This window comes from Porites lutea, chromosome 9 (assembly GCF_958299795.1).
Source record: "Porites lutea chromosome 9, jaPorLute2.1, whole genome shotgun sequence".
NCBI classification, from domain to species: Eukaryota; Metazoa; Cnidaria; class Anthozoa; order Scleractinia; family Poritidae; genus Porites; species Porites lutea.
In genome coordinates, this window is record NC_133209.1 from 7,693,318 (window position 1) to 7,720,065 (window position 26,748).

General features: G+C 46.6%; 1 protein-coding gene across 1 annotated transcript in view; it reads right to left on the reverse strand.

Moving 5' to 3' along the window:
- Positions 1-2,438: 2,438 nt before the first annotated feature.
- LOC140948826 (platelet-derived growth factor receptor alpha-like) overlaps positions 2,439-26,748 on the reverse strand; it is a 35,457-nt gene continuing 11,147 nt past the window's right edge. The window contains exons 4-8 of the mRNA XM_073398101.1: positions 5,096-5,239; positions 4,276-4,539; positions 3,716-3,927; positions 3,208-3,248; positions 2,439-2,556 (exon numbers count right to left, since the gene is read on the reverse strand). Of these exons, the coding sequence (XP_073254202.1) occupies positions 2,456-2,556; positions 3,208-3,248; positions 3,716-3,927; positions 4,276-4,539; positions 5,096-5,239 (762 nt within the window). The 3' untranslated portion in view covers positions 2,439-2,455. The remainder of the gene's footprint in view (positions 2,557-3,207; positions 3,249-3,715; positions 3,928-4,275; positions 4,540-5,095; positions 5,240-26,748) is intronic.

The window sequence follows — 26,748 nt, forward strand, 5'->3', positions numbered from 1 at the left end:
GATTGTAATAATAATAATAATAATAATAATAATAATTAATAATAACAATTTATTTATATAGCACTTATTCATTTAGGAGCCCATAAGCGCTTCGCATTAATAAAAAGTTGAAAATTGCGTTAAGAACATAAAATATAACTTAAATAAAATCTCAAAATCTTGGGACCAATTTCTAAAATACGTTCATAAAACGGTTTGTCTGAGTTTTACTCAACAATAGGCCTTTTTGAAAAGAAACGTCTTCATGGCTTTCTTAAAACTACCTACAGAATCGCACACTCTTAGTTCCCATGGAACGGCATTCCAAAGCTGAGGGGCACATATAGAAAATGCCGCAGAAGTTGCATGTTGCCTGATCTAAGGCTACGGCAAGGTCTATAAAGGTCTAATAGTTCCTGGAGATAAGTAGTTGCCATACCATTCACCACTTTATATGTAAATAACAAGATGTTAAATTCTGCGCGCTGCTCAACTGGCAACCAATGAAGCTCCATAAGTACTGACGATATGTGATCATGCTTCCTAGACAATGTAACTACGCCTGGCGGCAGAGTTCAACACGTATTGCAGGCGCTGGATCTTGTACTTAGGAAGGCCATACGAGAGTGCGTTAGTTATCTAACTTAATATAATGTGTTCTGACTAGTAACCGGCGTTCGGGCTCTTACCATATAACGTAACCTGCCCCATATAAACCCCGGGCTTCGTAAAGGCTGATTTAGACGGTACGAGTTTTGCCTACGACTATCGCTGGGGCGCGACTAGCGTACGTCATGACTTTCGACCACCCACACGCGCACAATTTTCACTTACGACATCCACCGCTGTGTCGCACGAATGTCTTTGGTCTAATTTACTGGACACGATCAGTCGTGAAGTCATGACGCATGCTGGTCGCGCACGCTAGTCGTCGTAAGCAAAAATCGTATCGTCTAAATCAGCCTTCAGGTGGTTCAAGAGGGCTTGTAAACGGATGGGTTCACTCCGAGAGAGTTCATTTATGGAATCGAAAAAACGCCTATTTTCTTGTGTCGAAGAACGTTTCCCCGGCTTTAAAGAATTTGATTCAGAACTTTTATACACAACTTAAAAGACTTCAGAGACATATTCAGTCGGTTAAGACTGCTTTTATTTCTTAGTTTTAAGTTATGTCGTTCCACACATTTAAGGTTAACTTTGCCAGGCGATTTACGAGATAAAATTTGAGTTGAAGCTAAATAAATAATAGTGCAATAATTACAAGTAATGGACAGGCGTTTCATAGCTTCCCATTACAAGTAATAATACATAACTCTGAAGATTCTATTTTATATTGAACTTATACTAATAAATCCAAAATTAGACTTATGACCTCAAACCAAATGGATTCCGCAAGACCGGATAAAGATGGATATAGAACTAGTCTTAACATTTCACCCAAGTGTGGACCAAATGGGTTCAAGATCGATCCATTGTTGGTTATTTTAAAACCGCTAAATCTATTTTAGGATTGATGATGTTCACATTTGGATTTTAAGCAAATTCTTCTCTTGTACAAACTATGGTCATTTAAATTCAAACAATCAGGGGTTACTTTCTATGGTGCGTTTCTAAATCTTTTTAATTCTACTACACTCTTTGGGGTGTTTCGTTCAAAGCAAAAAGCTGCTATAGATTTGTACGCTTAAATAGACCATAAGTCCTAAACCTACATGATCTAGAACCGCTTTAACCGCGAGCAATCTACTTTTGTGAGGGACGACTCTTAAATTAGACTATGTTTTTAACCAAACTGACGTAATGTTATGAACTAAAAAGTTTTTTCCTCAGGCCGCAGCCTTAAGTTGGTAGTTCTACTCTAAACGGCGATTGAAATCAAAGAGACAGCTCTGTGCATGCCGAGCCCGCTGTCGCCGCCTATTTCGCCCGTTTTGGGCTCCTGCACTTGATAGTACGCTTTAGTCTCGTCTAACTGTTTCAGATCAAGGTATTCTACTTGCTCAGTCATGGTTCTTTCCAGCCTTTCAACCAGCTCCTGAAAACTTGGTCGTTCATCCTGGTTCTGTTTCCAGCACTCCATCATAAAGGCGTAACTAACAGATAAGAAAAACACATTTTTTGAACCCTCAGATGAACAAGGATGGTATGGATACTAAACCCATAGTGTTTATTTATTTTTTTAGGTTTTCGTTTAAAGCCCGTTTTTGCAAAATTGGGTGACAATCCGTTCTACTAGCAAATGTGATACCCGTTTCTAGCCATTCTTCTTTTTTTTTGCCCAAACTATGAATTCATTTAATTTTGGACTAGCTGGAGTGAACTGAGAGAGGGTTACAAGGACCTTTTCTGATGAAATCTATTTTGTTAGTTTCTTGGTCAGCTGGGAAAATTATGCCGTCATAAACGGAAAAATATTTTGAATGAATAATATTTTTTGTTACTAGTTAATAATATGATGCCTGGGAATTCTAATGGCTTACAAGTTGTCCGAGCACAAGTCAGGTTTTTCCAATCGGTTCCCCGTTCTGAGGAGACTCATGACTTCAGCGTTGTTAAGCAGTGGATAGGGTGAACCTCCTGCAAGAAAATTGAAAAGGGTCTCGTCGATTATGATTATGCTTTTAACACCAATTCCGAGTCTTGAGTAATTTGTTTGTTTGTTTGTTTTTTTAATGAATAAGCAGAGATCCAAGGACTAAACTGATTATTAGATACTGATAGAGACTATTCTGCTGCTTTAATGGACGATTACGATGCTTGCCTTAGGCTTACAAAAGTTATAGAATTTCATCTTGAAAAGTCAGTAAATTTAACTGAAAGTTTATGAATTATGAAGGAACCTGTTCAGTTTCCTTTTCAGGTAGAATTTCTTCAAAAAACTCGCCAGTTCTTCAGCGGTCGTAGTTTATTAGTCCAATATAATACGTTTTATCGTTGCACGATTGAACTCAATCACCCTGGCCTGGGTTACAGGACAATTGATGAATTAAGATCAATGTGAAAACCCTGTACTGACCATTTTCTTGTTTGATTATACACTTGTTAAGCTAGACGGAGCCTAAGTAGCCTGAAGGTACTGAGAGGTTTAAATTATTGGGGAGAGCAAAGGAGGGTATAAAGCACGAGGAGAATAGGGCAAAAACGCACCGCTCGGTCCCCAACCCCCTCCCTCCCTTTCTAAAGAAAAAGCTACGCAGGCGACAAAATAAGTAGAATTTGGAATTTTACCTAAAGTTGCAATTTCCCACATAACGATTCCATATGACCACCTAAAATAATAATAATAATAAAAAAAAAGATTGAACAAAAGAACATAAATAAGCCTAAAATGTTGCCTTATGCGCATAAAACTTGGAGCTTGAAAAACGCTTCCTAAGACTAGTGAGTATTGCTGCTGTATATGGTTTAGGACAAATCATAGCCTACATTTGATGACAATAATTTTATTTTGTTTAAAGTTTTTCTAGAGGGTATGAAATCGAGTGGAAACATAACGGGTTGATCTTGAAAAATTCTGCAATGAAAGAAATTTTTTGTAACATCTTGGAAAGTAACCACTACGGAGGAAACTTAGACTCAAGGGAATTCTTAAGAAGCCTAAATTATGTTTATGCCATATACACATAAAAAGCCTCAAGCAGCGACGCACACTCAAATTAACGGAATTTTAAGGTTTCTTGTAAACGTTAAATCGGTGTTATACTCCGCTGTATTATATGTCAAAAATAGCACATACACGTCGCTTTTGGAGGTGAAGATCTGTTCATAAATCGCCTCTGGTGCCATCCACTTGATGGGCAGTTTCCTCTGCTTCTTAACTTCATAGAGCTCATGATACATTTCTCGCATCAAACCAAAGTCTCCAATCTTGAGTTTTTTACCGTGTCCAACAAGAATGTTTCTTGCAGCAAGATCCCGGTGAACTAAGCCCTTCTCAGAGAGGTAGCTCTGAAAAGTGTAAAGCCAGTTAAGTGAATGAGATAAGAAATTAACATATAAGTTTGCTAGTAATCAAGTATAATAATAAAGGTTTTGAAGAATTGTCTCTAAAGAGGAAAAAAGAAAACAAAAGAAAAAGGAAGATTGAAATACCCATTTTTATATCCATGTAAACATCGCACAAACAAACTGATAATGAAATCTAATTTTATCTGGTGCCGAAATCTGTTCATTTTCTGTAAATTCATCTTTAAATTAAAACTTTACACCATTTGTAAAATCAGAACTTCTACAGACGGCTACACTGTAACCGGTCATTTTTTTCCAAGAGACACAAAAATATCTAAATAAGCCCACCATTCCTCTTGCTATCTGCCATGCAAAGGACATCGCGTCAGTTGGATGAAATGTCTCACAGTCGTTATCACACTCTTTCTCATCTGTCTTGGGTGCAGCATTTTCTTCCTGGATCGACGACCAAAACACTGTAATTGGGATTTTGCATTGATCGTCATCGTCAAAATCACCTTGCTCTTCTTGCTCTTTCTTGCCGTCTGGAGTAGTCGAAGTTTCCCCACTTGCTTCGGAGTTATTTGGCCTGTCTTCAACTCGCTCTGTATCCTAAATAATTCACGTGATAAATTTGAAGATACCGTAAATCCTCTATTGAGCTCCCCTCTCTTATAAGCCCCCCCCCCCCCCCCCAAGTATACAGGAAGCAAAATAATTACCTCCACCTCTCCCCCGCCTTGCTATTAGCTCTCTCTTCCTTCTCCCTTATTATTCTTCCCAACGAAATTATTAAAATAAATGATAAAATGAATAGCCACTTCGTGTGGACCGATCCGGTATGGTGTATTCAAGTGCTGAAAGTTCCGATTTGCTCTTGATCTTCGGCTGGTGATAAGATGATATAGGGAAAATTAATTTAGTGACGATATTTATAAGCGAAACACTATCCTTAACATGCATCTTCCAGATTTCATTACGAGTAGCTACCAAACACTCCTCAGTTCGGGTTTCTTAGCTCTGAAAAATGATAATTTTGTATACTGCACTGCTAAATCAAAATCATTCATTCAAAGCTAATTTTGTAAGTGCGTTGAACATTTTACGGATTCCTTGAAGAGGAGGGAAGCTACTACCGTTTTGTCCTTAACTTGAAAAAAATATTTACCTCGGCGTGATTTGGTGGCGAAAGTACGATCAAGGGTATTTTGCAATCATCCTCACTTTCAAAATCAGCATCCTCTTGTTGCATCATGTCAACAGTGCAAGGCTTAGCATTTGTCCCCAGCAAGTTGCTTGTTTCCGCAACTTCCTAGATAATAAATAATATCAATTACACACTCACAAACTGAGTGCCCAGAGTCTATGTCAAAGTGAGTTTTACCTTTTAATTTGGTCCATGCCTAAACTGAAATTGAACCCACTTTTTTATCCCTTATACTTCAATTTCTCATGCTTAAAGGCCTCTTATCAATAGATCAAGCGATTCTCTTAAAGGAAAGGAAAACAGCATGAACATAATCAGTTTATTTAAAATTTTGACAACCCAAGAATTGCATTAGCAAAAAGTCGAAGCAAACTCTTTCAAGTTGCAATCATTTCTTATCTGGTCATAGAAAAACAAAGGCGTACACTTAAAGTTCAGAGAGATAGATCGGTATTAGCGAGATGGGGCTTTGATAGGAGCATTTGTCTCCCATCATTATGGCCCCGTGTCGAATTCCAGGGGCGACAACATACGCGAATTCAGTTCGTTGTTGGTTCTCACCCTTGCTCCAAAAGGTTTTTCTCAGGATACTCAGATTTTCCCCTCTGCTAAAAAAACCATCATTCCTAGATCCTTAATTCGATCGGATCCGGATCCGGATCCGGAATGGTAAACGAATTCGATCCACTCTGTGAATGTGCTACCCCAACAGCGTTATATACTCATTATAAGTTAATTTGCAAACCTCATGGTTTATTAAGCACCTTTTTGAACCCTATTCAGACGGGGCTTTTTCTTCGCTTTCTGTGACCGGGACGAGGGAGCTTCGAAGTCCCCCTAGTCTTTCAAAGAAGTCGTTCGTCTGATAAAATGTGGCGCACGAAGGATTTTCATACTTGATTTGCGCCAGTTTTAACGAGCCAAAAACGAGTTGCTGCGCTTAGACCAATCAGAGAAGGGGATAAAGTGGTCACTCACAAGTAATTTAAAGCGCACTGAAACATGAATTGCGGTTGAGATTCCATTATAGGGGCGATTGCAAAAGCGATATTATATAATAAAAGATGCTCTCGAGGCCACGGGATATTATGAATATGCGTGACTATCAGAGGAAAGTAATCGAAGCATATCTGTCGGGTAGAGATGTTTTTGTCTCTGCTCTAACCGAAACTGTTGAGCTGGCTCCATACGCTTCCGGATACGTTTTCAATCGTTTATTTTGACTATATGGCGGGGATTGCAATGTGATTCTTCCACTCGCCGATATCACTATCTGAAGCGCGCGCGCGACATCTTATTGAGGTTTATCCCTCCTTTCTCCTCTGCAATGCCCTTCCTCGACGATTCAAAGCTTTCCCACAAAGTTAACAAATTTGCCCATTAGATGTAGGAGAAACATACACACGTTAGATTTTTTTGTCGGAGTGGAATCAGTGAAGTCAAGGACTCCCAAATGTAACCAGAAACCCCGAACACGAGACACGCCATTCTCTATTTTTGGCGCGAAGCGCAGATAAAACCCTCGGCTCAACTACCCCTAAGTCCTGTGAGTTGATCCTGTTCCTGGTCATGTACTTAAATGTCTGTTTCCTTCTATTCTCCCAGTAATACACAATATTGTCAACCTTTCCTTGGAAACTGGTCGGATGCCTGGAATACTTAAACAAGCTATACTTAAGCCATTGCTCAAAAAGCCCTCTTCTGGATTCGAACGACTTCAAGAACTATAGGCCTATTTCTAATCTTCGTTTCATATCCAAAACAATTGAAAAATGTGTTGCTAAACAGCTGATTCAATACTTAGATATTAGTGACCTTGGTGAAACATATCAATCGGCCTATAAGAGAAACCATAGTACAGAGACGGCTCTTCTTAGAAGTCCACAATGACATAGCCATGGCAACAGATCAACATAATTCAGTTATCCTGGTACTTCTCGATCTTTCGGCTGCATTTGATAGCGTTGATCATGGTATCCTCCTTTCGCGACTGTCCAATCGCTTTGGAATTACTGGAACTGTATTGGAATGGTTTCGATCATATCTTTCTGATCGTATACAGTTTGTGCAGGTTAATGGTGCGTGCTCTGCTTCTCATGTTCTTGAGTTTGGTGTACCGCAGGGATCCGTTCTTGGCCCGTTGTTATATTCAATGTACACATCACCTCTTGGCGAGATTGCTCGACGTCATCAAATGATCTATCACTTTTATGCTGATGACACACAGCTATATATTACGTTCAGGACGTCGTCTGTTTCTGATATGAATCTGAGAAACGCCAAATTGGTAAACTGTGTTCGGGACATGGACGCATGGATGCTTTCCAACAAGCTGAAATTAAATAAAGACAAGTCCGAAGTTCTCGTAATATCCTCTTCCTATCGAACTCGACCACCACTATCTTCTGTTGATATATGTAATGAGACTGTATCCTGCTCCCCCAGTGCACGCAATCTTGGAGTTATCTTTCATCAGTCCCTTTGTATGGTACCTCATGTCAATGCAGTCTGTCAATCGTCCTTTTTCCATCTTCGTAACATTGGTTTCATATGCAAATAAGTAGTATACATGGCTACTTCAGGTAGTAACCAATCAGAGCGCGAGAAAGACAATAGGGGTATTGTGTTTGAGGGTCACGTGACTCATTAGCATACGATACGTCATCATTTTGTTCACGTGACCTCATGGGGAATAGAACATATGCACACAAGTTTGACCGTGAACAATTTTTAATGAACATCTCGAGTGGAGCCTGGTTACAAGCGGGACGTGTGTGAGGTCCGAGTGACGTCACGCCCTTTTACAAATCTAATAGGAGGTCGAGTTCATCCCCAATTCTCTCGTACCCATACGGATAGCTCGATTTGGTGGCCACATCGATGACACGCTTGTCAAACACCAACCCATACTGCTTGACGCGCCGAACCACTTGAATTTGTTTCTTTTCTAGATCCCTTTGAAAATGATAGGGGCTGACAATGTTCAAATTTCGACGAGAGTCCTGAGGCGAGTCTAATTCCGAGAGAATATTGTCTTTCATCGTGTGAAAATTGAGAATGGCGGAGCCGCGGACGTTCAAGGTGAATCCACGTACCTTGCACACCACTTTGCCCTGCCGTGTCGTGTACCCATAATTCTTAGCGCCCCCAGAAACAAACTCGGTGATGACGTCCCCGTCCAGTTCATCCGTCATGTCCCCCAGAAAATCACCCGTGGTGATGGAGGGTTGATCGGGACGCCATCGGTGGATCACACTGTCCGTATCATGGCAAAAAACTTGCTGTTGAAGGGTGTCGAGGGACTCGTAGAGCTTCAATCGAGCATGGCACGTGGTTAAAGCTGCCACAAAGATGTTGGTCTTGGTGCCTTTGACGGCATTGTCAACCGCACTGTCAGTCAGCGAGGTTGCCAATGAATTGGACGACAGACCTCCACCTGTTCCAAACATTGGGCAACTCAAAGCCATACTCAAACATGTGAATCCGAGGAAAGCAACAGGTGTTGACGGTGTGCCTGCGTGGCTCCTTAAACGATTTCACGAAGAACTGGCACCTGTTGTACACGACATTATTTGTGCCAGTATAGTACAGTCCAAGTATCCTACTAGTTACAAGCATGCTCTTGTCAGCCCGGTACCCAAGGTTAATAATCCGACGGATATAAACAATGACTTTAGGTAGATTTCAGTTTTGCCACAAGTCGCCAAGGTACTGGAGAGGATCCAGCTTAAGCTAAACCTAAAGGACCTAAGTCTTAATGCTTCCCAACACGCTTTTACGGCGGACAGATCTACTATGACTGCGCTTGCCAGCATCACACAAGACTGGTATAACGCTACAGATTCTGGTAGTCTATATAATGGCGTGCATGTGGTCTATGTAGACTTCCGAAAAGCCTTCGATCTGGTGGATCATGGCGTTCTGTTGACTAAACTCGCTGGCATGGGCATCACCAAGAGCTTTTGGAAATGGACACAGAGCTACCTATCAGGCAGAACACAGCAGGTTAAGCTCCCGGGAGTCCTCTCCAGACATGGTGAGGTGATTGCTGGTGTACCCCAGGGCGGTGTCATTTCTCCTACACTTTTTAATGTGCATGTCAACGATGTTGAGGACTGCATCCCCAGGGGAATACCGGTATCCACTTGCAAGTACGCTGATGACTGCACCCTATACGAGCTTGTTTTTAAGGACTCTGTCAGTCAAATGCAGGATGCTGTGACTCACTTGGAAAGATGGGCTGTGCAGAATAAAATGGAGCTGAATGCTAAAAAGACCAAAGATATGTGGATCACCTTCAAGAAGTCCTGTCCAATTCCTGCTCCTATTAATAACGGGCCTACTGAACTGGAGAGGGTTTCAGAGTTTAAACTACTGGGTGTATATGTACAGAACGATCTCAAGTGGAATACACATGTCTCAAGTATTGTCAGCAAAGCGTGTAAACGGATCCACTATCTTAGGGTCTGTAGAACAGCCCATCTCCCCAGGGACATTGGTCTTACAACTTACATCACCAAGATTAGACCTGTTTTAGAATATGCCTCGCCTGTCTGGGGAGGGCTGCCCATTTACCTCGAAAAAGATCTACAGAGGGTGCAGAATAGATGTCTAAATGTCATTGGTCTCCCTAGGGATACTGTTGAATCACTTGTAACTAGGCGTCAGAATTTGACGAGGAAAGAATTTAAACGTATCCTAGAATCTGAAGCACATCCTTGTAAACGTTTTTTAGAAAAGCCAGTGGATCATGGCCATAATCTAAGATCTTGTAAGACTAACCCAGCGCACCTCAGAATACCTGTATCACGCACTGTTAGGCATAAACAATCATTTATTTCTAGAGGTGCTAATCTTAACTTAATTTGATATGTATATATAATATGTAGTGTTTTGAATTTTTATTGTAATATTACCGTAATTCTTATCGCCAAAGGTAATAAATAAAGGTTATTATTATTGTCTTGGACACTGGTGTAAACGGCCTCCAAGATGTCGTCAGTACAGAGGCGGAGAGTGCTGATATCGAGAGCAGCATCGGAGATCAGGCTGAACAAATAGGCGGGGTTTTGGACGGTGACGGTGGTGGGTTTGTTGATACGCTCACCGAATTTGCCCCAGAAGCTGTTGAGCATCAACTTGGCGGTGGCCTTGCGACCGGGATTTTTGGCAATACTGGCGATGTCCAGTCGGATGCCCTCTCGTTCCTGGTAGCGAAGAATGTACTCTCGTTTTTGCTCGAGGGTCTGACACCAACTGGGCCACCCCGCTGATTCTTGTTTGATCTTTAGCCAGGTGTTCACGTAACTGGCGAAAAGACCCGTTTGGCGTTGCTCGGGGGGGAAAATGCCAGACTTCGTGGATCTTGATGAGAGTGTACCCCTTTTCGACGGCCTTGACCAGTTCGGGCGTGCACCAGGTCCCGCGTAGTATGTGATCCACGTCAGAATGAGGGCAATAGCGGGTTCTGGTCAACATGGGTTGGGCTTGTTCCTCCTGGACACAGGAACGGCAGAGAGGAAAAGTGAGCTTTTGACCACAGCGTACGGGCAAGACGGGGTGGAATAAACCAGCCGGAGGAAGAATGTCCACGGTAGCCAGACCAAAATACGATCCCAGGGACTGGTCGACGGGTTGGGTGATGATCTGTGGATGACCGAGGGGGTAGGGGCAGTTCTTATTCACCCATAGGTAAAGGGAGGTGACATCCACATAACGTATCTCCTCCCCCTCCCCAGCCACGGCATGCAGGGCTACTGCGCCGGTTCGACCCCCAAAAAAGGACTCGCGGGGTTCCAAGGGTGGTACAAGATCGAAGGAACCAAGAAACTGAGACACGGCAGGCTCGTTGTCGACCAGCCGGTCCCACTCACACTCCCACATTTCTAGGACGGTATAACCCGCTCTGAGCAAAGCCATGCGTTTGGAGACCGTGGCTTGATACAGTTCCTCCACGGTTCGATCAGGCGTGGCATAATGTTTGGCGTCTCTCACGGGAAAACAGGTGGGACATCCATGGTAGAGACACCCATGAAACTCGTAGACAGTACGAGTCAGGGGATCGTAGCCATCCACGAAATAACTGTTGGCGATCGTCCGGACCGACTGTTCGCCCCCGTTGCGAACGTGTCGGATGCGGTCTGCACTGGCCCCCTGCTTGGGACTTTGATGTTCTTGATAGTACAGCCATTGCAGGGCCTTGAGGGATTGGTTGACTTGGGCCCCTCGCCAGCCACCCAGAGGTTCGACGGCGATGGTGTCGGGGGTCAGATGGTGTTTGCGCCAATACAGATTGCAAGCACTGGCGACGGTGATGCACTTGGCCATGGGATTGAAGCCAGCCTGCCGTTCGAATTCTTGCTGAAAGGCTTCACAACCGGCTTTCAACAGAGCCACATCCGATTTGCAGTACTCGATCATTTCGTGTTTGAAATGGAAGGGCACATTACGACGGACTTGATCCGCGTGCCAACGGGTCAGTTCGTCTTTCTTTTTGGCCATCATGCCATCGGGATCATAAAATTCCAAATCGGGGATGCGGCACACATACTGTTGGTGGTCAGGGGTGTTGAACAAATGAGGAAAGAATCCCTTCTTTAATTCGGTCAAATTGAAGGTGCTGGGAAATGAGGCCAGCGGCATAGGCAAAAAACACAACGAGTCAATGAATTTGACGGGTCCGCTCTTGAAGGACAACACTTTGGCTCCCACCGTCAGTTGATCCACGACCTCGCGTTGTTGCTGGTACAGTTCGTGCAAAATAAACATGCCATCGAAGCCTTTCAATTTGTGAAACACCACAAGAATGTTCCGTTCGCCCTCTAAGTCCGGGATGACAGTGAGATCATCTAAATCACGCAAAAATTGTAAGGCACAGTCTTCCCCGTCCAACACATGGATGGTCGTTTCTTCGCTGGACGAATAGCACAACAAATTAGCCACAAACACCCCTTCGGAATTTTGCATGGCTTCAAAATCCGCATAAACAAACAGGGGAGAGGGTGGCGCCACCATGCAACCTTCCCCCTCCTCTGTTGGTTCAGACTCCTCGTCCTCCACCACGGGCTGAATGTAACACCGGTGGTCCTGGATGGACACCCATTCCTGACACACGGGACATTTGGCGTGTCCGCACTGGTGACGTCTGTTAGGGACGACCGTGTATTGGGCCTGACACTTGAGACAGGTTTTCACGGATTGACATTGTTTGCTGACCACATGATGACGTTTGCAATAACCGCAGTAAAACTTGCAGTGACACAGACTGCAATACTCCGCGGGGCGGGTACCACGCACATAATCCTGACAATCAAATCGACCACACGCGGAGCAACGCTTCCCTTCACAGGTATGATTGGTTCGATCGTTGGTGTTGAACCCCCGTTCACAGTCCACACAATAATAGGAGCGGTTTATAAAAGCAGGAAAGGACGTGCAGCCATCAAAATGATCATAGGATTTGAGTAAACGAACCTGATGGGGGGCGGCGGGCCCTTTGAACATCAGAAAAAACGGTTTTATCCGGGTCATCACCAGCAATTGACAGTGGGTCCCCAACGCCTGTTGAAATTGGCGAAGTTCTGGCAAACCACAGGGACCCTCGGCTACTCTCGCTTGCTGATGTAATGCCTGGGCTTGACGTTCCTGCACAGCAAGCCCACGTTTGAGATTGTCCCATTGACGAAACTCATCCGCGCCTTGATCTTTATGACAATGCGCTCGCATGGTGACAATGGCGCGGGCACAGCATAGGGCATCTCTGTTTTGGATGGTGACGATACATCTTTTTTTCTTATTGTCTCTATCCAGGCATAGACGTCCCGCATTGCGTTGTTTATGTCGACCGGATCCTGGGCCAGGCATGGATACAAACACCACATCCACTTGGAAACCGCGATCGGGGTTGAAGGCTTCATTGCTGCTTAATTTACCGGCCAGGGTGGCCAACATCTCATCTAAGCGAGCGGTGCGTTGTAAAAATTCCCCTACCGTGAAATTGGCTGTTTGATAGGCATGGGTGAAACCATGGGCCGTAATGGCAAAATTGACAAAATGATGGGCGGGTCGCTGCTCGCGGTCAAGTTCCGTTTCAATGGCTTGATGTAACGCTTCGGTCAAGGCCATGCCAATATTGTCCCCAGGGACAGGATCCCGCAATTGCCGTAATTGCGCATTGAATTGCGCACGTTCTACGACATCACGCCAGCGGCGTCGTCGACCAATGGGTTGCATGGTGAATTGAAAGAGGGGGCCGCGGGCGGCAGCACCTCCCAACTGTTCCCTCCCGTCATAGGCGCGGTCCAACAGAGTATCCTCATCCTCCTCTTCAGCACTAAAGTGATACATTAGGTCCTCCGCCATGGCGGAGGAAAACAATTTGAATTTCCCGCGCTTGGCGTTGGCTTTTATAGACCGAAAAACACGTGATCACTAATGGGCTGGGATTGGTGGAAAAGGCTCAGGTGAGAGTCAGGTGAGGGGTTTGATCGACAGGAGGAAGATCAGCGGTGGTCCCCCCCATGGGTACAGACTCTTTAGGTCTCCTCTGGGCCTGGACCGAGATCTGTGATTGGTGGAGGGAACACTAGATATAGTCAAACGTCCAGGACAGTCGTCAGTTGTGTTCGATATGCCCAACAAAAATCCCGAGAAGGCGAAACAACTGAAGCACAAGTGGTATATGAAAAACAGAGAGACACTATTGCAACGGAAACGTGAACGGCGGGCGGCCCAGAAAAAGGTCAAACCACCACGTCCACCCAAACCAGCCCCAACAGCAGAACAGAAAGCCAAAGCCCGAGAGGCGAACCGACAGGCCTGTAACCGATACCGAGCCACGCATGCGACCCAAGTACGCCACCTAAATCGGGACTATTACCACCGGAACCGCGAGCGAATTGTGCAGCAGCAGCGGGACCGTCGTGCCAAGGCTCGTCAGAGCGAGCAAGCCCCTTTCCGAAAGTTACGTGCTTTGGCGGACGTGTGTGCCGCCCGATTACTGGAATTGGAGCATGGATATGCCAGGATTGAGCCAGCCCCCAAAAAAGAGGGACCCCGAGAAAAATAGAATCAACCAGAAGCTGTATCGGCAGCGGAAATATGTGGCCTTGAACGGTTTAGAGGATGTGAAGGCCCTTCACCGTCGGCGTTATTACGAACGCATGGCGCGTATGAAAGCGAACGGGGAGTACGAGGCATTCAAGGCCAAAAAGACCCAGGAGGGCATGCGGCGCTACCATGCCATGTCGGAGGAGAAGTGGAGTGAAGTGAGACGCAAGAACGCGCAAATGCAAAAGAAATGGATGCAGAAAATGAAGGATGAGGGGACCTACGAGGCCTACAAACAACGGTTGAATGTGCGGCGGCTGGAGTTGCAGGCGGAGAAAAAGCGAGCGTTAGGCGTCGAGGGGTGGAAAGCCTTGCAGAAACAAAAATATGAGAAGCGGGTGGAAACGGTTCGGCGTCAACATTGGCAATGGTTGGACGAGCAATTGGACCGTCCTTTTCCCCTACCGTGGTTGCCATTGGACTGGGCAGACTCCGAGCCTGAGGAGGAGGACACGGTGCAAACCCTTCGTGCCGTTGCGTTGCAACAAATGGACCAATATTTGTCCCGAATCCCGCGCTTGACCGCTTTCTTGATAGATTCCACACGTTCACTGGGTGTATCCCACGGTTCTGCACCGTACGTGTCTGAAAAAGGCAACTCTTGCGCCAACTCCGCGCTGCTCGGTTGGGGCGTAAACTTGAGTTTCTTTTTGGCACTGGGGGTGATGTTCGGTTTGGGCGGGGCAGGTGGTTTTCTGGGCCCTACAGGCGTGGATCCTTGTTTTATACCCTGGGTCGCCTTGTCCAATTGCGTGAACCACGCTTGCATAGGGCCCGCCTCAAAATCATCGTCGCCAGGGGTCGTGGCCCCTGTCGCGCTCACACCACCGGTCGGGGCCCCAAACGGTTGGCGAACGTTTTTGGTCCAATGGCGTAATTGACGGCTCACGGCTTTGAGTTGAGGCCGTTTCCAGGCATCGGGGGCATCACTGGTCAGGAGCACATGTTGTTTGGCGGCCAAATCGGCGGCTTTGGTCAAGCGGGTATCTTCCACCAATTCTTGTTTGTACTTATCTCTTAATTGTCAAAAAGCAGGGGGCGTTGTCCACTGTGGTGCTCACCATCTCGGGCTCCATGGTGCAACTGAGGTGTGTTGTCTAGCGCATGCAACGTTTATAACATCGGTAGAGTTCAGGCCAGAGGGCGCCGCCTTTTTGAGCCATCATGATAGCGCGTCGTCGTTTCACGGAATGCGCGGGTTTGGCCACGGCGCGTAAACTCTGTGCGTGGGGTTTGAGCAACGTGATGGTGTGTCGGGAGCGGGGTACAGTGCCACGGAGGGTGTTCATCACCAATTCACTAATAGCATTGATCTGATCCGCATTAGCCATCCGCAACAATTCCTGTCGTTTGTGCTGATTGGCTTCTTGTAAGACGCTTTTCAAGAACGGGCCTTGACGTTCCATGCGCCACTCCATGATGAATCTTGAGTCCGGTCGTCGAATACGGATTCTGGGTTTGTATTTCCTGTGCCACAAAGGCGAGAGAGCCATTGCCAAAAGCGGTAGCCTAGCGCCGCGTTCCATTCCACGTCGACGGCGTCGTTTTCGGGGGACATAACGATGCCGGCGTCCATTGGGTCCACGGACCATCCTCAATTGGAGTCTTGTTCCAAACCAGGCGTTTCTTTTATAGCTTTCTCAGCGTTTCAAACCCGCCCCAACCCGTTCGACCTAACATCCGCTGGACCCGTCGTTTATTGGCCGCCATTTGCGCTGCACTGATCTTGCCCACCCGTTTCTTGCCCCTCGCTGCTTGAATGGCTTTTTTGGCGCCGTAGCCCGCTGCACCACTGATGGCTCCGGCCGCCGCCGCCTTGGCTGCAGCGATGGCAGCGGGGATGAGGAGCGGGAGAATGCCCCCTCGTTGCTTTCGGCGTCGTTTTCGTCGTTGACCACAGTGCATGATGATCCCTTGTCTGTCCGACGGAGGACACGCCTGTTCCCTTTTTATACTATTTTTCACATGATAGAACAATTAAACGATTCACCCACATAGCGTTTTCGTTAGCCTGAGGCAACTTCTCGTCGGCGTTTTACGGAAATTTTGATGGCGCGCTTGGTTTGATGATCCCCCAAGGCTTTGGTGATCCCATAAGCGGTTTTGCCAATCCCCATAATGAGACCCGGTGAGACACCCCCCACTTGACCATAGGTCATATGCCGTGGTCGTTTGGCGGGTGGTCGGCGTCGAGTCGTGGTGCGTTTGCGTTTGCGTTTGCGTTTAGGGGCCATAGCACTTCGACATCGGCCACACATGGTACTGGGACGGTGGAAGGAAGGACACTGTTTTTATATCTTTTTTACATTCACGATTGTCGACCACGTCCACGTGTTCGGCCACGGCCACGGCCACGGCCACGTCCTCGGCGTGGTGGCGGTGGTGGACTTGGGCTGGAGGTTCGCGTAGAGGTGCGGCGCACGGAAGGACGGCCTCCCCCATCTTCGTACACCGTGGTGACTGTATTGGTATGCGTGATACTGCGAATGCGCCTCCCTCGAGCACGTTGTTGGGCATCTTCATTGAGCAAATCCAACCGTCGCCTTAATCCCCGCCGTCGATCGTCATCGTCATCATCGCCATCGTCGTCATCCGACGGAGGAGGGGAGGAATCCGGGGACTGGGGAGAGGGCACTTGGGGACGTCGTCGCGGTTGTTTGGCAGCGATGGTGGGACGTCCTGTAGGGGTCGTCACCGTGGAGGTGGTGGTCCTGGTCCCTGCCCCGGAGCTTCGGCGGGCGGTGGAGGGGCGTGAGGGAGCGGTGGTGACAGGACGTGGTCTGGGTCGTCTAGAGGCGGTGGTGGTGGTGGGGCGTGTTCGGGTGGACTTGGTGGGACGGGTTTGAGTCGCCGTGGTGGTTGGGGCGGTAGTGATGGAGGGTGGTGGTGGTGCCGTGGTGGTGGCCGGGGCGGTGCCTGTGCCTGCCACGGGCGGTAGAGTAAACGCATTCAAGGCATCGTCCACATTGACCGGGTAGGTCAGGTTAAAATCCTCAATCTCTTGATCCAATTGGGCTCGATCGACCGGTCGGGTCAATTCAGTCACTATGTCCGTCATGCTGCTGAGGTCCTGGAGGGGAGGAGGTGCTGTGGGGGAGCCCACACCGGCGGGCGAGAGGGTTGGGGTTACATGCGGACCGATAAGTCAAGTTGCTGTCCGCCTTCTCTTTGCCGCCGTTGACGTTCGCGTTCTCGTTGCAGCGCGTTTTCGAACGGCAGGGACATCCACGGGTAGGGTATGGACTTGCGCCTTGCCTTCTCGGGGTGTTAAATGACTCCACAATCGGTAACGATCGTCCGAAGCCGGATGCACATCCAACATCAAACAGCCAAAGGGGCATGACGTGATGCGTTTAAATAGGCGCAAGACTTGACGCCATCGGTCGGGAAAGGCTTGCAGTAAAATGGTCCGTATGCCCGTTTGATCCCGGGGGTTTTTGAAGGCCACGATGTAATGCGCGTTGCGATTGATGGTCTTGGAAAATTTGCCAGGCGGGAATAAATCTTGCGTCAAGTACAACACGGTGATGTTGCGATGATGGGAATCTTTGGTGAACAAATCCAACTCGTGTTTGTCTTGTCCCCCTTCTTCCATCAGGGGTGCTTACCATTTGACAGAAAAATCCGGTTGAGGGGTCGAAAGCATAATGGTAAGCGATTTACCAGTTTACCGTAGAAATGTCACATCCGTTACGGTTTGAATCCAAAAAAGGGCGAATTTGTGTAGCGTGAGTCTGGAACCGAGAAATTGGTTAATGGTAAGCAACATTCCGTTTGGTTCGTACCAACCGGAATGAAAGGACTACCTCAAAACGTACTCCTCAATTTTCGGTTGGAATTTTCGAAACGTGGTCTTACCATTTATCTTCCATCCGGAATTTCCGAAATTTTCTGTCAAATGGTAAGCACCCCAGATCGTCCAAGACTAGCACCCCTCCGCGCGTCCCACCAAACCATTGGGTCAAATAACGGGGGTCCGGTAAGCCGCGATGAAACTGAATCCCATTCTTCTTTTTGCATACGGTCGACCCGGGGTTGCCATCGGTCGTACGCATAGACGATCTTTTTGGGTTTGACTTGAAACACATTGAGCTACCGTAACCATTGTTCCACTAACTCGCCCTTGCCGCTGCCCGACGGACCAGCCACAATCACACCGCTGGGTTGTCGGATCATGGTTCCCACGGTCGAGGCAGACGACGGTAATGTCTCGGTCAAATACCAACGTGGGCGTGGTGGGAAACCGCGTCCGTCGGGGTTTGTGGAGTGTATAACTCAACACCGATTGGAGAATCCGTTGCGCTTGCGGGGTTTTCAATTTATGGGCTTTGGCAAAGGGTTGGACCCCGCCCAAAGCCCCGGGTTCCTGGGGATCTTCAGCAACGACATCAAGACACTGACATACGATCTTATCCAATCTCTTTCTTTAATAGTTTTTCACACACCTACATGATTTTTTTCAAAACAAACCCGTGCTACCAAAGTTCTTATGCAAATGGCACCTCCTCTCCCGCTTCCTCTCCTTGGCTTTGGGGGCTTCCCCAAACTGATTGAACCACGGCCTATTCCTCTCCACAAAGTCCATCTCTTAGCTTTTTCCTTTCAAAACGGGGATAGGTAGATGCTCCTCCTCCCTGTATTGGACCCCAGGGGGTGTGTCTTTCACCCATCGTCTCAGAGTGGGTTGCGCTTGCTCTCGGGGGTACCATAGCGGGCCATGCCGCCATTGAAAGTAGCCACAGGGTTCTGCATGAGTGAGAAAGCTCCCACAACTGAAAAACACTTTCTGGTAATTCTTGCTGGTACGACTCAATTTCATCTTGGGGAGAAACCCACATTTGCACTTCAGCTCCCCTCGTTGCAATCGGGCACGTACTTGAGGATGCGTGTCTTCTTTCAATTTCTCCATCATCACCTCCCGAGAATCTTCAAATAAATACACGGGACACCCTTCTTGGGGGCACTTGAACCTCAACTGGCCAAATTGGGTTTGGGGGTTGACACAATAGATGTATTGAAGAGGATGAAAGGGGCACGTTTCATACAAGAGATGGTTCAACTGGGTTTCCATCTGGTCGAGGTCCTGTTCTTCCCATTTCCCTACTTCCTTGGAAGGATCGGCATGAAACGTCCCTTCTTCTACACACTCTTCCTCATAGTCTTTCAGGGTTCCCTCCATCAGCTCGTGGACGGAACAGACGGGGGATGGTGTAGGGGGTGGCAGTGGGTCTGCTCGGGGCGGGGCGTTCAGGGCCATCTCGAGTTCACGGGTGGCTTTCATGTCTAGGGCTGGCGCTTGGGCTTCCTCTTCCACCTTTGGTTTCTTACTACTCACTCGGCGTCGTTTGCGTCCTGATGGCACAGCGGCAGGTTGAGTGGCTTGACGCTCCATGCCTCGGCTGAATGACTCTTGGTGAACGTCTTGCCTGCCTTTTATAGCCCAAGACCTGTCCATCACCCTGAGTCTCGTGATCCTCGTATGATCTTTTTTTCCACCACTCCTGTCTCAGCCCGTGCTCTCGTGAGGGTGGTGTGATCTGACTGTCCGCCAATCAGAGCACACGCCTTCCGCTATAAAACAGAGGTGGCTCGAAGGCCATCTCATTCGTCACAGTCCTCTCCCATCCACGGTAAGCGATCATGGCGCTCAACGAAGTGGGTCTCTTGGTGTACAGTCAGGGGTTTGCCATGTCCCGAGACGAGTATATTATTCGAGAACTGGCTTTTTGTGATTGGACGCGGCATCATCATGCCTTATTCAAATACCTGTTACCGAGGGGCGTGTCGTACAATCAATTATCCGAGGAGGCCAAGACTCGCGTCGATCGTCAGACCAAGACGGTGCATGGGTTGCCATTTGAACCGTACACGGCTTACAACCGCCACGAATTTCATCCCTACCATCAGATCAAGGACGATATCACCCGTTGGTGTCAACAGTACCTCACCCCCCAACGCGGTCGGCTCGGGGTGTTCACGCTCAATGGTCTGTATCGACTGTTCCAAGAGCCCCGGTTTTCGTACCCCATCGTGGTCCTGGAAGGGCAAGGCTGCCGGGACTTGGCCAATCTTCCCATCGCCACCGTCAATGTCATGGCCACCAACGATCAGGGCCGTAATTGGTGCATGGATCATACCGACGGGGAACGTGGGAGTGGGGTCTGGCACGATCATTGCGCTCAAGTACGGGTCTGTCAAATGAGTGGATGGTTACGTCGCCAATCCAATGTCCTGCCCACCCTCTTCCAAGTCAATGCCCAACGCGTGCTGTGGTAACAACGGTGTGATCGATTGATGGATCATTTGTTATGTAACTATTGTAAGGAAGAAAAAGACGAGGCGTTCGCTCGAGGTCAAGGACTGGATTGGATCCCTGACAATTGCAATGAATGCAGCACGGTCCGACGTATTTTCGAACAAACCGTCACCTGTCGGGAATGGCAAACACCCCTGCTGTATGCCGATGATGAACCGCATACCATGTGGGCTTGGACTCCTTTGTCTCACCATAAACACTGTTTTTAATTTTTTTTTCACAGATCATGCCCCTGACCATTTACACGGGTGGTGCCAAAGGCGTGGACACGCATGTGGAACGATTATGTCATTTGTATGGTCATTCCTGTGTGGTCCTCATCCCCCCCTATCACCCTCGAGCCAAGTCCCTCGCGCCCTTGGCCCAGCCCGATTTGGACGCAGCCACACCCACCGTCACCCAGGCGGCTTTTCGATTGGGTCGACAAATCCATCATCCCACCAGCCTCCAGTATATACAGCGTAATTATCACATGATCCAGCCTGCGTCCTTAGTCTTGGCGGTGGGCTATTTTGACGAGTTCCGCAAGCATGTGTTGGGTGGGACAGGATGGAGTGTGGTCATGGCCCAGCTATTAGGCAAATCCCTCTATGTCTTTGATTTGGATATGGAACAATAGTCTTGGTGGAATCTCACCTCCCAACAATATCAACCCTGTGAAGGCATGACCGTGGAACAAATCGCTCTACCCACCCTCCAAGACAAAACCGCCATTGTAGGCACTCGTGAAGAAGACAAAGCGGTCTATCCCACCCTGGAAGCTTTATTTAAACCATGAACAAAAAAAGGAACACTGCTATAGAACACATCACTTGTTTTATTGTATTTCAATGACAATAAAATTCATGGCTGACATGACATTCATGATCAAGTCCAGGCGTCTCATGACTTTGTCAATGGTATCGTACGAGGCCTTCCTCCTGCCAATCATGACGAGGCGTTTTCCAATGGGACACTGGGGGATCCGATGCTTGAACGTGTCAATGACAAACGCAATGCCCTCGTTCATCAGGTTGTCGAGATTGGGGGGCTGACGCGCCATTTCCACCATCATGCCAATCTGAAACCCAGAAAAAAGACTCTCAGCTATTTTTTTCAACCCCACACCACAAAAAAAAACACCCTTCCCCTTACCGATAACCGGTGATCCATGAGGCGGTGGCAGTGGTGACAGCCATTTTTCCGGGGTGCATGCAAACGAAACACAACTTGGTTCCACCATCGGTCCTCGCCCAGATGTTGGGGGAAACCTGTCAGGTCGCATTTGGGCAACCCTTTCAACTCTCGCACCACCTTCTTTCGCTTGTCTATGGTGTCAAAACAGTGCACCCAAAACATAATCCTGATTTGCACTTCCAAGGGGAGCAAACGGTCAAACGGCTTGTTGTTGGGATCGACCAACCCTCGGCAGTCCATCCTGACACGATCAACATCAGCAACTGACGTCTCCCCTTGACATCCCCTTATTAATCCTCTGATTTCCACCAATCCCCTCCTCGCGCCAGGCCTTTGGGTCCAGACCAAAAAAGTGTACCCCTGGGGGGTACCCCCTAGAGTCTCCTCTCGTGTTCAGAATCCCCATGTGATGTCTCTCCACCAATCACGTTCTCTGAAAGAGTCTGTAAAACCCCATGCGCATTTGAGGTGGGTTCATTCCGTTTTGTTCAGTGGTACTGGTCAAGATGGTGAACTCGCTGCAATCGATTGTCTTGTACTCCGTACCAATTGCGATGTTGTTCGACTTGTTGAAGACCCTGTGGCACCTGCCGATAAGACGCGACTGTCTGCGCGCCCTGTTCAGAAGATGCACCCATGAACAACTGAGGGATTTGGCCAAAACGCTGCCGTGGGACGACCCCGTTGCCCGGAACTTGGATCATGAGGTCCATCGCCGCCGTATGGCTGGTAAGTCCCATTTACTTTTTTTTTGCATAACCCGGGTGTGGGTTTTCCTCATATCCCTTTTTTTTATTCATAGACGTGTTCCCGGGGTTTGATTTTCTACGGCAAGTCCTGTGGCCTGTCCACCTTTGCCTTTACCCTCGACGAGCCAGACTCAATTGGGCCGCGCGGTTCTGGGCCCCAACCTGTTCGTGTTAATTTTTTTTGACAGAGTCCTTGGAATTTGTGGAAAACCAACCCGTCTGTCACATTTATCAGTGGGTCGCCAATTCCACCCCTGGCGGGGTCTGTAATCATTGTGAACGGATGATAGACGGCTTAAGACTAGACGATGTCATTTCTGGTAACAGGGACGGGTCTTTGACGGAAGACGAAATCGTGGAGTATGTACAGAATGGGGACCCCAACCATCGGGACTGGGACGATTGGCCCCTGCGCATGACGTTCAGGATCAATTCTTTTCTCCGGGCCCATGGTCCTGTGGGTGAACCGGATTTAGCCGTGTTAGGGTTTTTAGATGATTAATTTTTTAATTTTTTCAGGCACGCATTGCCTTTTACGTCATCACACGCAGTGGATCCGCCCTTTGCAATTTGGTCTCTTTTACACCAGTATTCCCACCCTGATTCGTCTTTCCACCTCTTTGTAGGCTTTCATTACAGGATGGCTTAGACCCATTCAATTGAGATGTGGTTACAGTACTGTCAAATGCGTGATCAATCTTCATGAAACGTTTCAGATGTAAATTCCATTATTGAACAATATGGGTGGATCATTCCCTTGCAACACAGATGCCATATTCATAGTGTTCCAGATCTCATTCAGTTCTGCAATCACACTGCTTTTTAGGCACGCATTCCCATCTCAAGAACAACCACTGGATCCGAGACCACATTGCTTATTTATTAATGGCTTTGCAATGTTACAATTTTTCGTAGATTCGCATACCATTCTCAGCACCCACAGGGTTCACGGTACCTCCGCTGCATGGTGTTTCCTCGGCAGTATCGTGCAGTGTACACTGGATCAGGGGTCCCTCTTTCGTTTCCGAGTCCAGTCAAATTACTCTGTTGTCGTTGTTATTTGAACTTTCGTCGTGCAAGCGACTTACACGTGCCATGATATTGATGCGAGATGTTGCAAGGAATGGGATACCCATCCTGTTCTTAAAAACATATGTTTTTCTTTTTTTCAGATTCTCGTTTCGTAATACGAGCAATTTATCTCCCTTCCCTTTTTCAGCCACTTCCCAGGTGATGAACAATCACACGAGGAGAAACGTACAAAATCTGACTGGAAAATTATATTTTGTATGCAAACACTGTTGGATTTATTTACGTCACGTGTCCTCCCTCCATGAACCCTGTCGGGGCTGTGCTATGATGGAAAGCATAGGATGGGAATTCTGAACACCCGGCAGGGGGAGGGGGAGGTCTGCATGGTGGCGCCACCCTGCTGGATGTTCATTCTTATTTTTTTCATTCAATTAGATTCCCATTGGATCATCCAACGTGTGATGATTTTCAAAAGCTGGCCCATCCCTCACAAACTTTGTATCGTCAATTATCAAGGATGGTCCAGCTTATTACATCTTTTCAAACCAAACCGTTAATTTTTTCCCAGAAACTCATTGGATCCTAGACCATTTCGACTTTACTCAAGACTGGATTTTAATAGAACTTTTTTGTATACAATCATTCAAGGGCGTGACACCACTAGGGCGTCACACACGTCCCACTTGTAATTAAGTCATTTTTTTTGTCTTTCAGTCAATCAATGGATAATAAAACACCGCCTCGTGCGTGGCAATGGTCGACTTTTTCTCATTCAGTTTGCTTCTTGGATCTAACAACCCTCTTTCTGATTCGTTTCAGACACCTTTACCAATTTCCGTTTCCATTTAATCAAACCATGGTCAAGGTTAGAGTTCAACCATTATATTCCATGGCCTCATCCATTGCTCATGACTTCTTCCGCCAGGAAGCAAACACCTTACATTTACTATGTGTATTAAATCATCAAGGGCGTGACGTCACTCGGACCTCACACACGTCCCGCTCGTAACCAGGCTACTGTCGAGAATCTATTAAATCCAAAAAGATGATTTTGACCTCAATACAGTGTGTTTTTCATTGACTTCCGGTGATGCGAGGGGTCTGGGGCTTCTTTTCATTGTTTGCGCATGCGCAGTGGGTCTACGCGGAAATGTGCTCACATGAATGCGGGGGACCTGGGGAGTATTTTGGCGGTCTGCGCATGTGCCTACAACCCTATTCACGTGACTGCGCAGGGCAAAAGCATTGGGCCGAACTGCGCATGCATCCTACCACCACGCAACTAGGTGTCTTCCTATGAATGCGTATGTTCTTTACCCTATGCCAGTCATCTGCACGCTGATTGGTCGAGAGAGGTCACGTGATTAAAGTGATGACGTATCGTATGCTAATGAGTCACGTGACCCTCAAACACAATACCCCTATTGTCTTTTCGCGCTCTGATTGGTTACTACCTGAAGTAGCCATGTATACTACTCAAATATCTTAGTAATGATGCTGCAAAGATCATTATTCATGCCTTCGTAGTTTCTAAACTTGATTATTGTAGTTCTTTATTGTATGGCCTACCATCCTATCTTATTCGGAAGCTTCAACATGTTCAAAATTCTGCTGCTCGCCTTGTCAACCAGTGTCCAAGATTTTGCCATATTACTCCAGTCCTGAGGGATCTTCACTGGCTCCCTGTCTCCTTTCGTATTGAATTTAAAATTATCTTAATTACTTACAAAGTGCTACATGATCGAGCTCCAATCTATATACAGGAACTCCTTCAATTGTATACACCCAGCCGCAATCTTAGATCCTCTAATAGAAATTTATTAGTTAAACCCTATTTTAATCTCAATTCGTATGCATGGTAAACGAGCTTTTTCTGTTGCTGCTCCGGAACTTTGGAATAACTTACCTGAGGATATTAAATCTGCAAACTCAATTGATGATTTTAAACTTAAAACATTTCTTTTTACGCGAGCTTATGAATCGTGACGTTTTTACTTGTTATCTGATTTTTTATCTATTGTGTACATTTATCTACTTTGTAGTTAGTGTCTAGTTTTAATGTCAATTTCTTGTGATTATTTTTACTTTTTATTCTATCTAATTTTTTGTAAACAGCACCTTTGAATCTTGTAGAAAAGGCGCTATATAAATGGATTATTATTATTATTATTATTATTATTAAATTCATTCAGGTGAGACAAATCAGCCTCTCGCAACTTCGTTGCTCGCTTAGCGGCCTAAAAAGCTCGCTCCGCTTGCTTAGAAACTCTCGTGAGGTCGACTTGTGGCAAGTCTAAAGCCCCGCCCCCCCCCCCCCGTTCCCCCGCCTCCCCTCCCACCCTTCTATAACTTCAAAACTGCTCTTGATACGGGCACCAAAATAGCACAGAATAATGTACTCATTTTTTCCAATATCTCAGAGCCATAACTTTGATGGACCTATTTACGGAATTTGATGTCATTATGACGTCATATTGTTGACTTTTTTAACAGAATGCAAATTGCATCAATTTTTCCCCTCAGGAAAAATACCTGAACAGAGAGTAAAGCGTGTCATGCATTTAATAGTTATGATATATTTGATAAGGTATTACTAAATTAACCGTAATACTATGTATTCAATAAGTAAAAATGGAAATAAATCCTTTTCTGCAGGAAAAAAGCTTATTGCAACAAAATGGCTGTCAAAACGTGTTGCCATGGCAACGTAAATATTTTTTAAGTAGAAATCACCAAGATCTTGTTTTCCTACATGTAGCTTTAACGGTTTTGAAGTTACTCATTTTTTTAGCGAGCTCTCCCCCGGTCTGAATAGGGTTGACACCGCAGCTTGAGTAATGATATTCACTATTATAAAATAACTAAGATAGTACGCGCGCTCTGATTGGCCGAGAGGAGTGTTTGCATGAGATTATGTAAACATGGTTGTGGCGTCAAGATGTTTGGCTTTTCGCGCGCTAATCACGCAAGCACAAATTTGGAAAAAGTTTTCAAGTTCAAAACTCGACAAGTTTACTTTATTTACCCATTCCTTCGTCGGCTGAAACTTGGAAAGTTACAAAGAAGGTGTGTCAATTTTTTTCGCTTAAGCTGACATTATAAGCGAGAAAAATCCGTATTTTGGAAAGCATCTTTTTGCAAAACAAGAATTGATTACGCGTACAAGACTTGGTGTATAAGACTTTGCCACTGGTAAGAATTTCTTTTTTAATCAGGACCGTAACAAAGAGTTT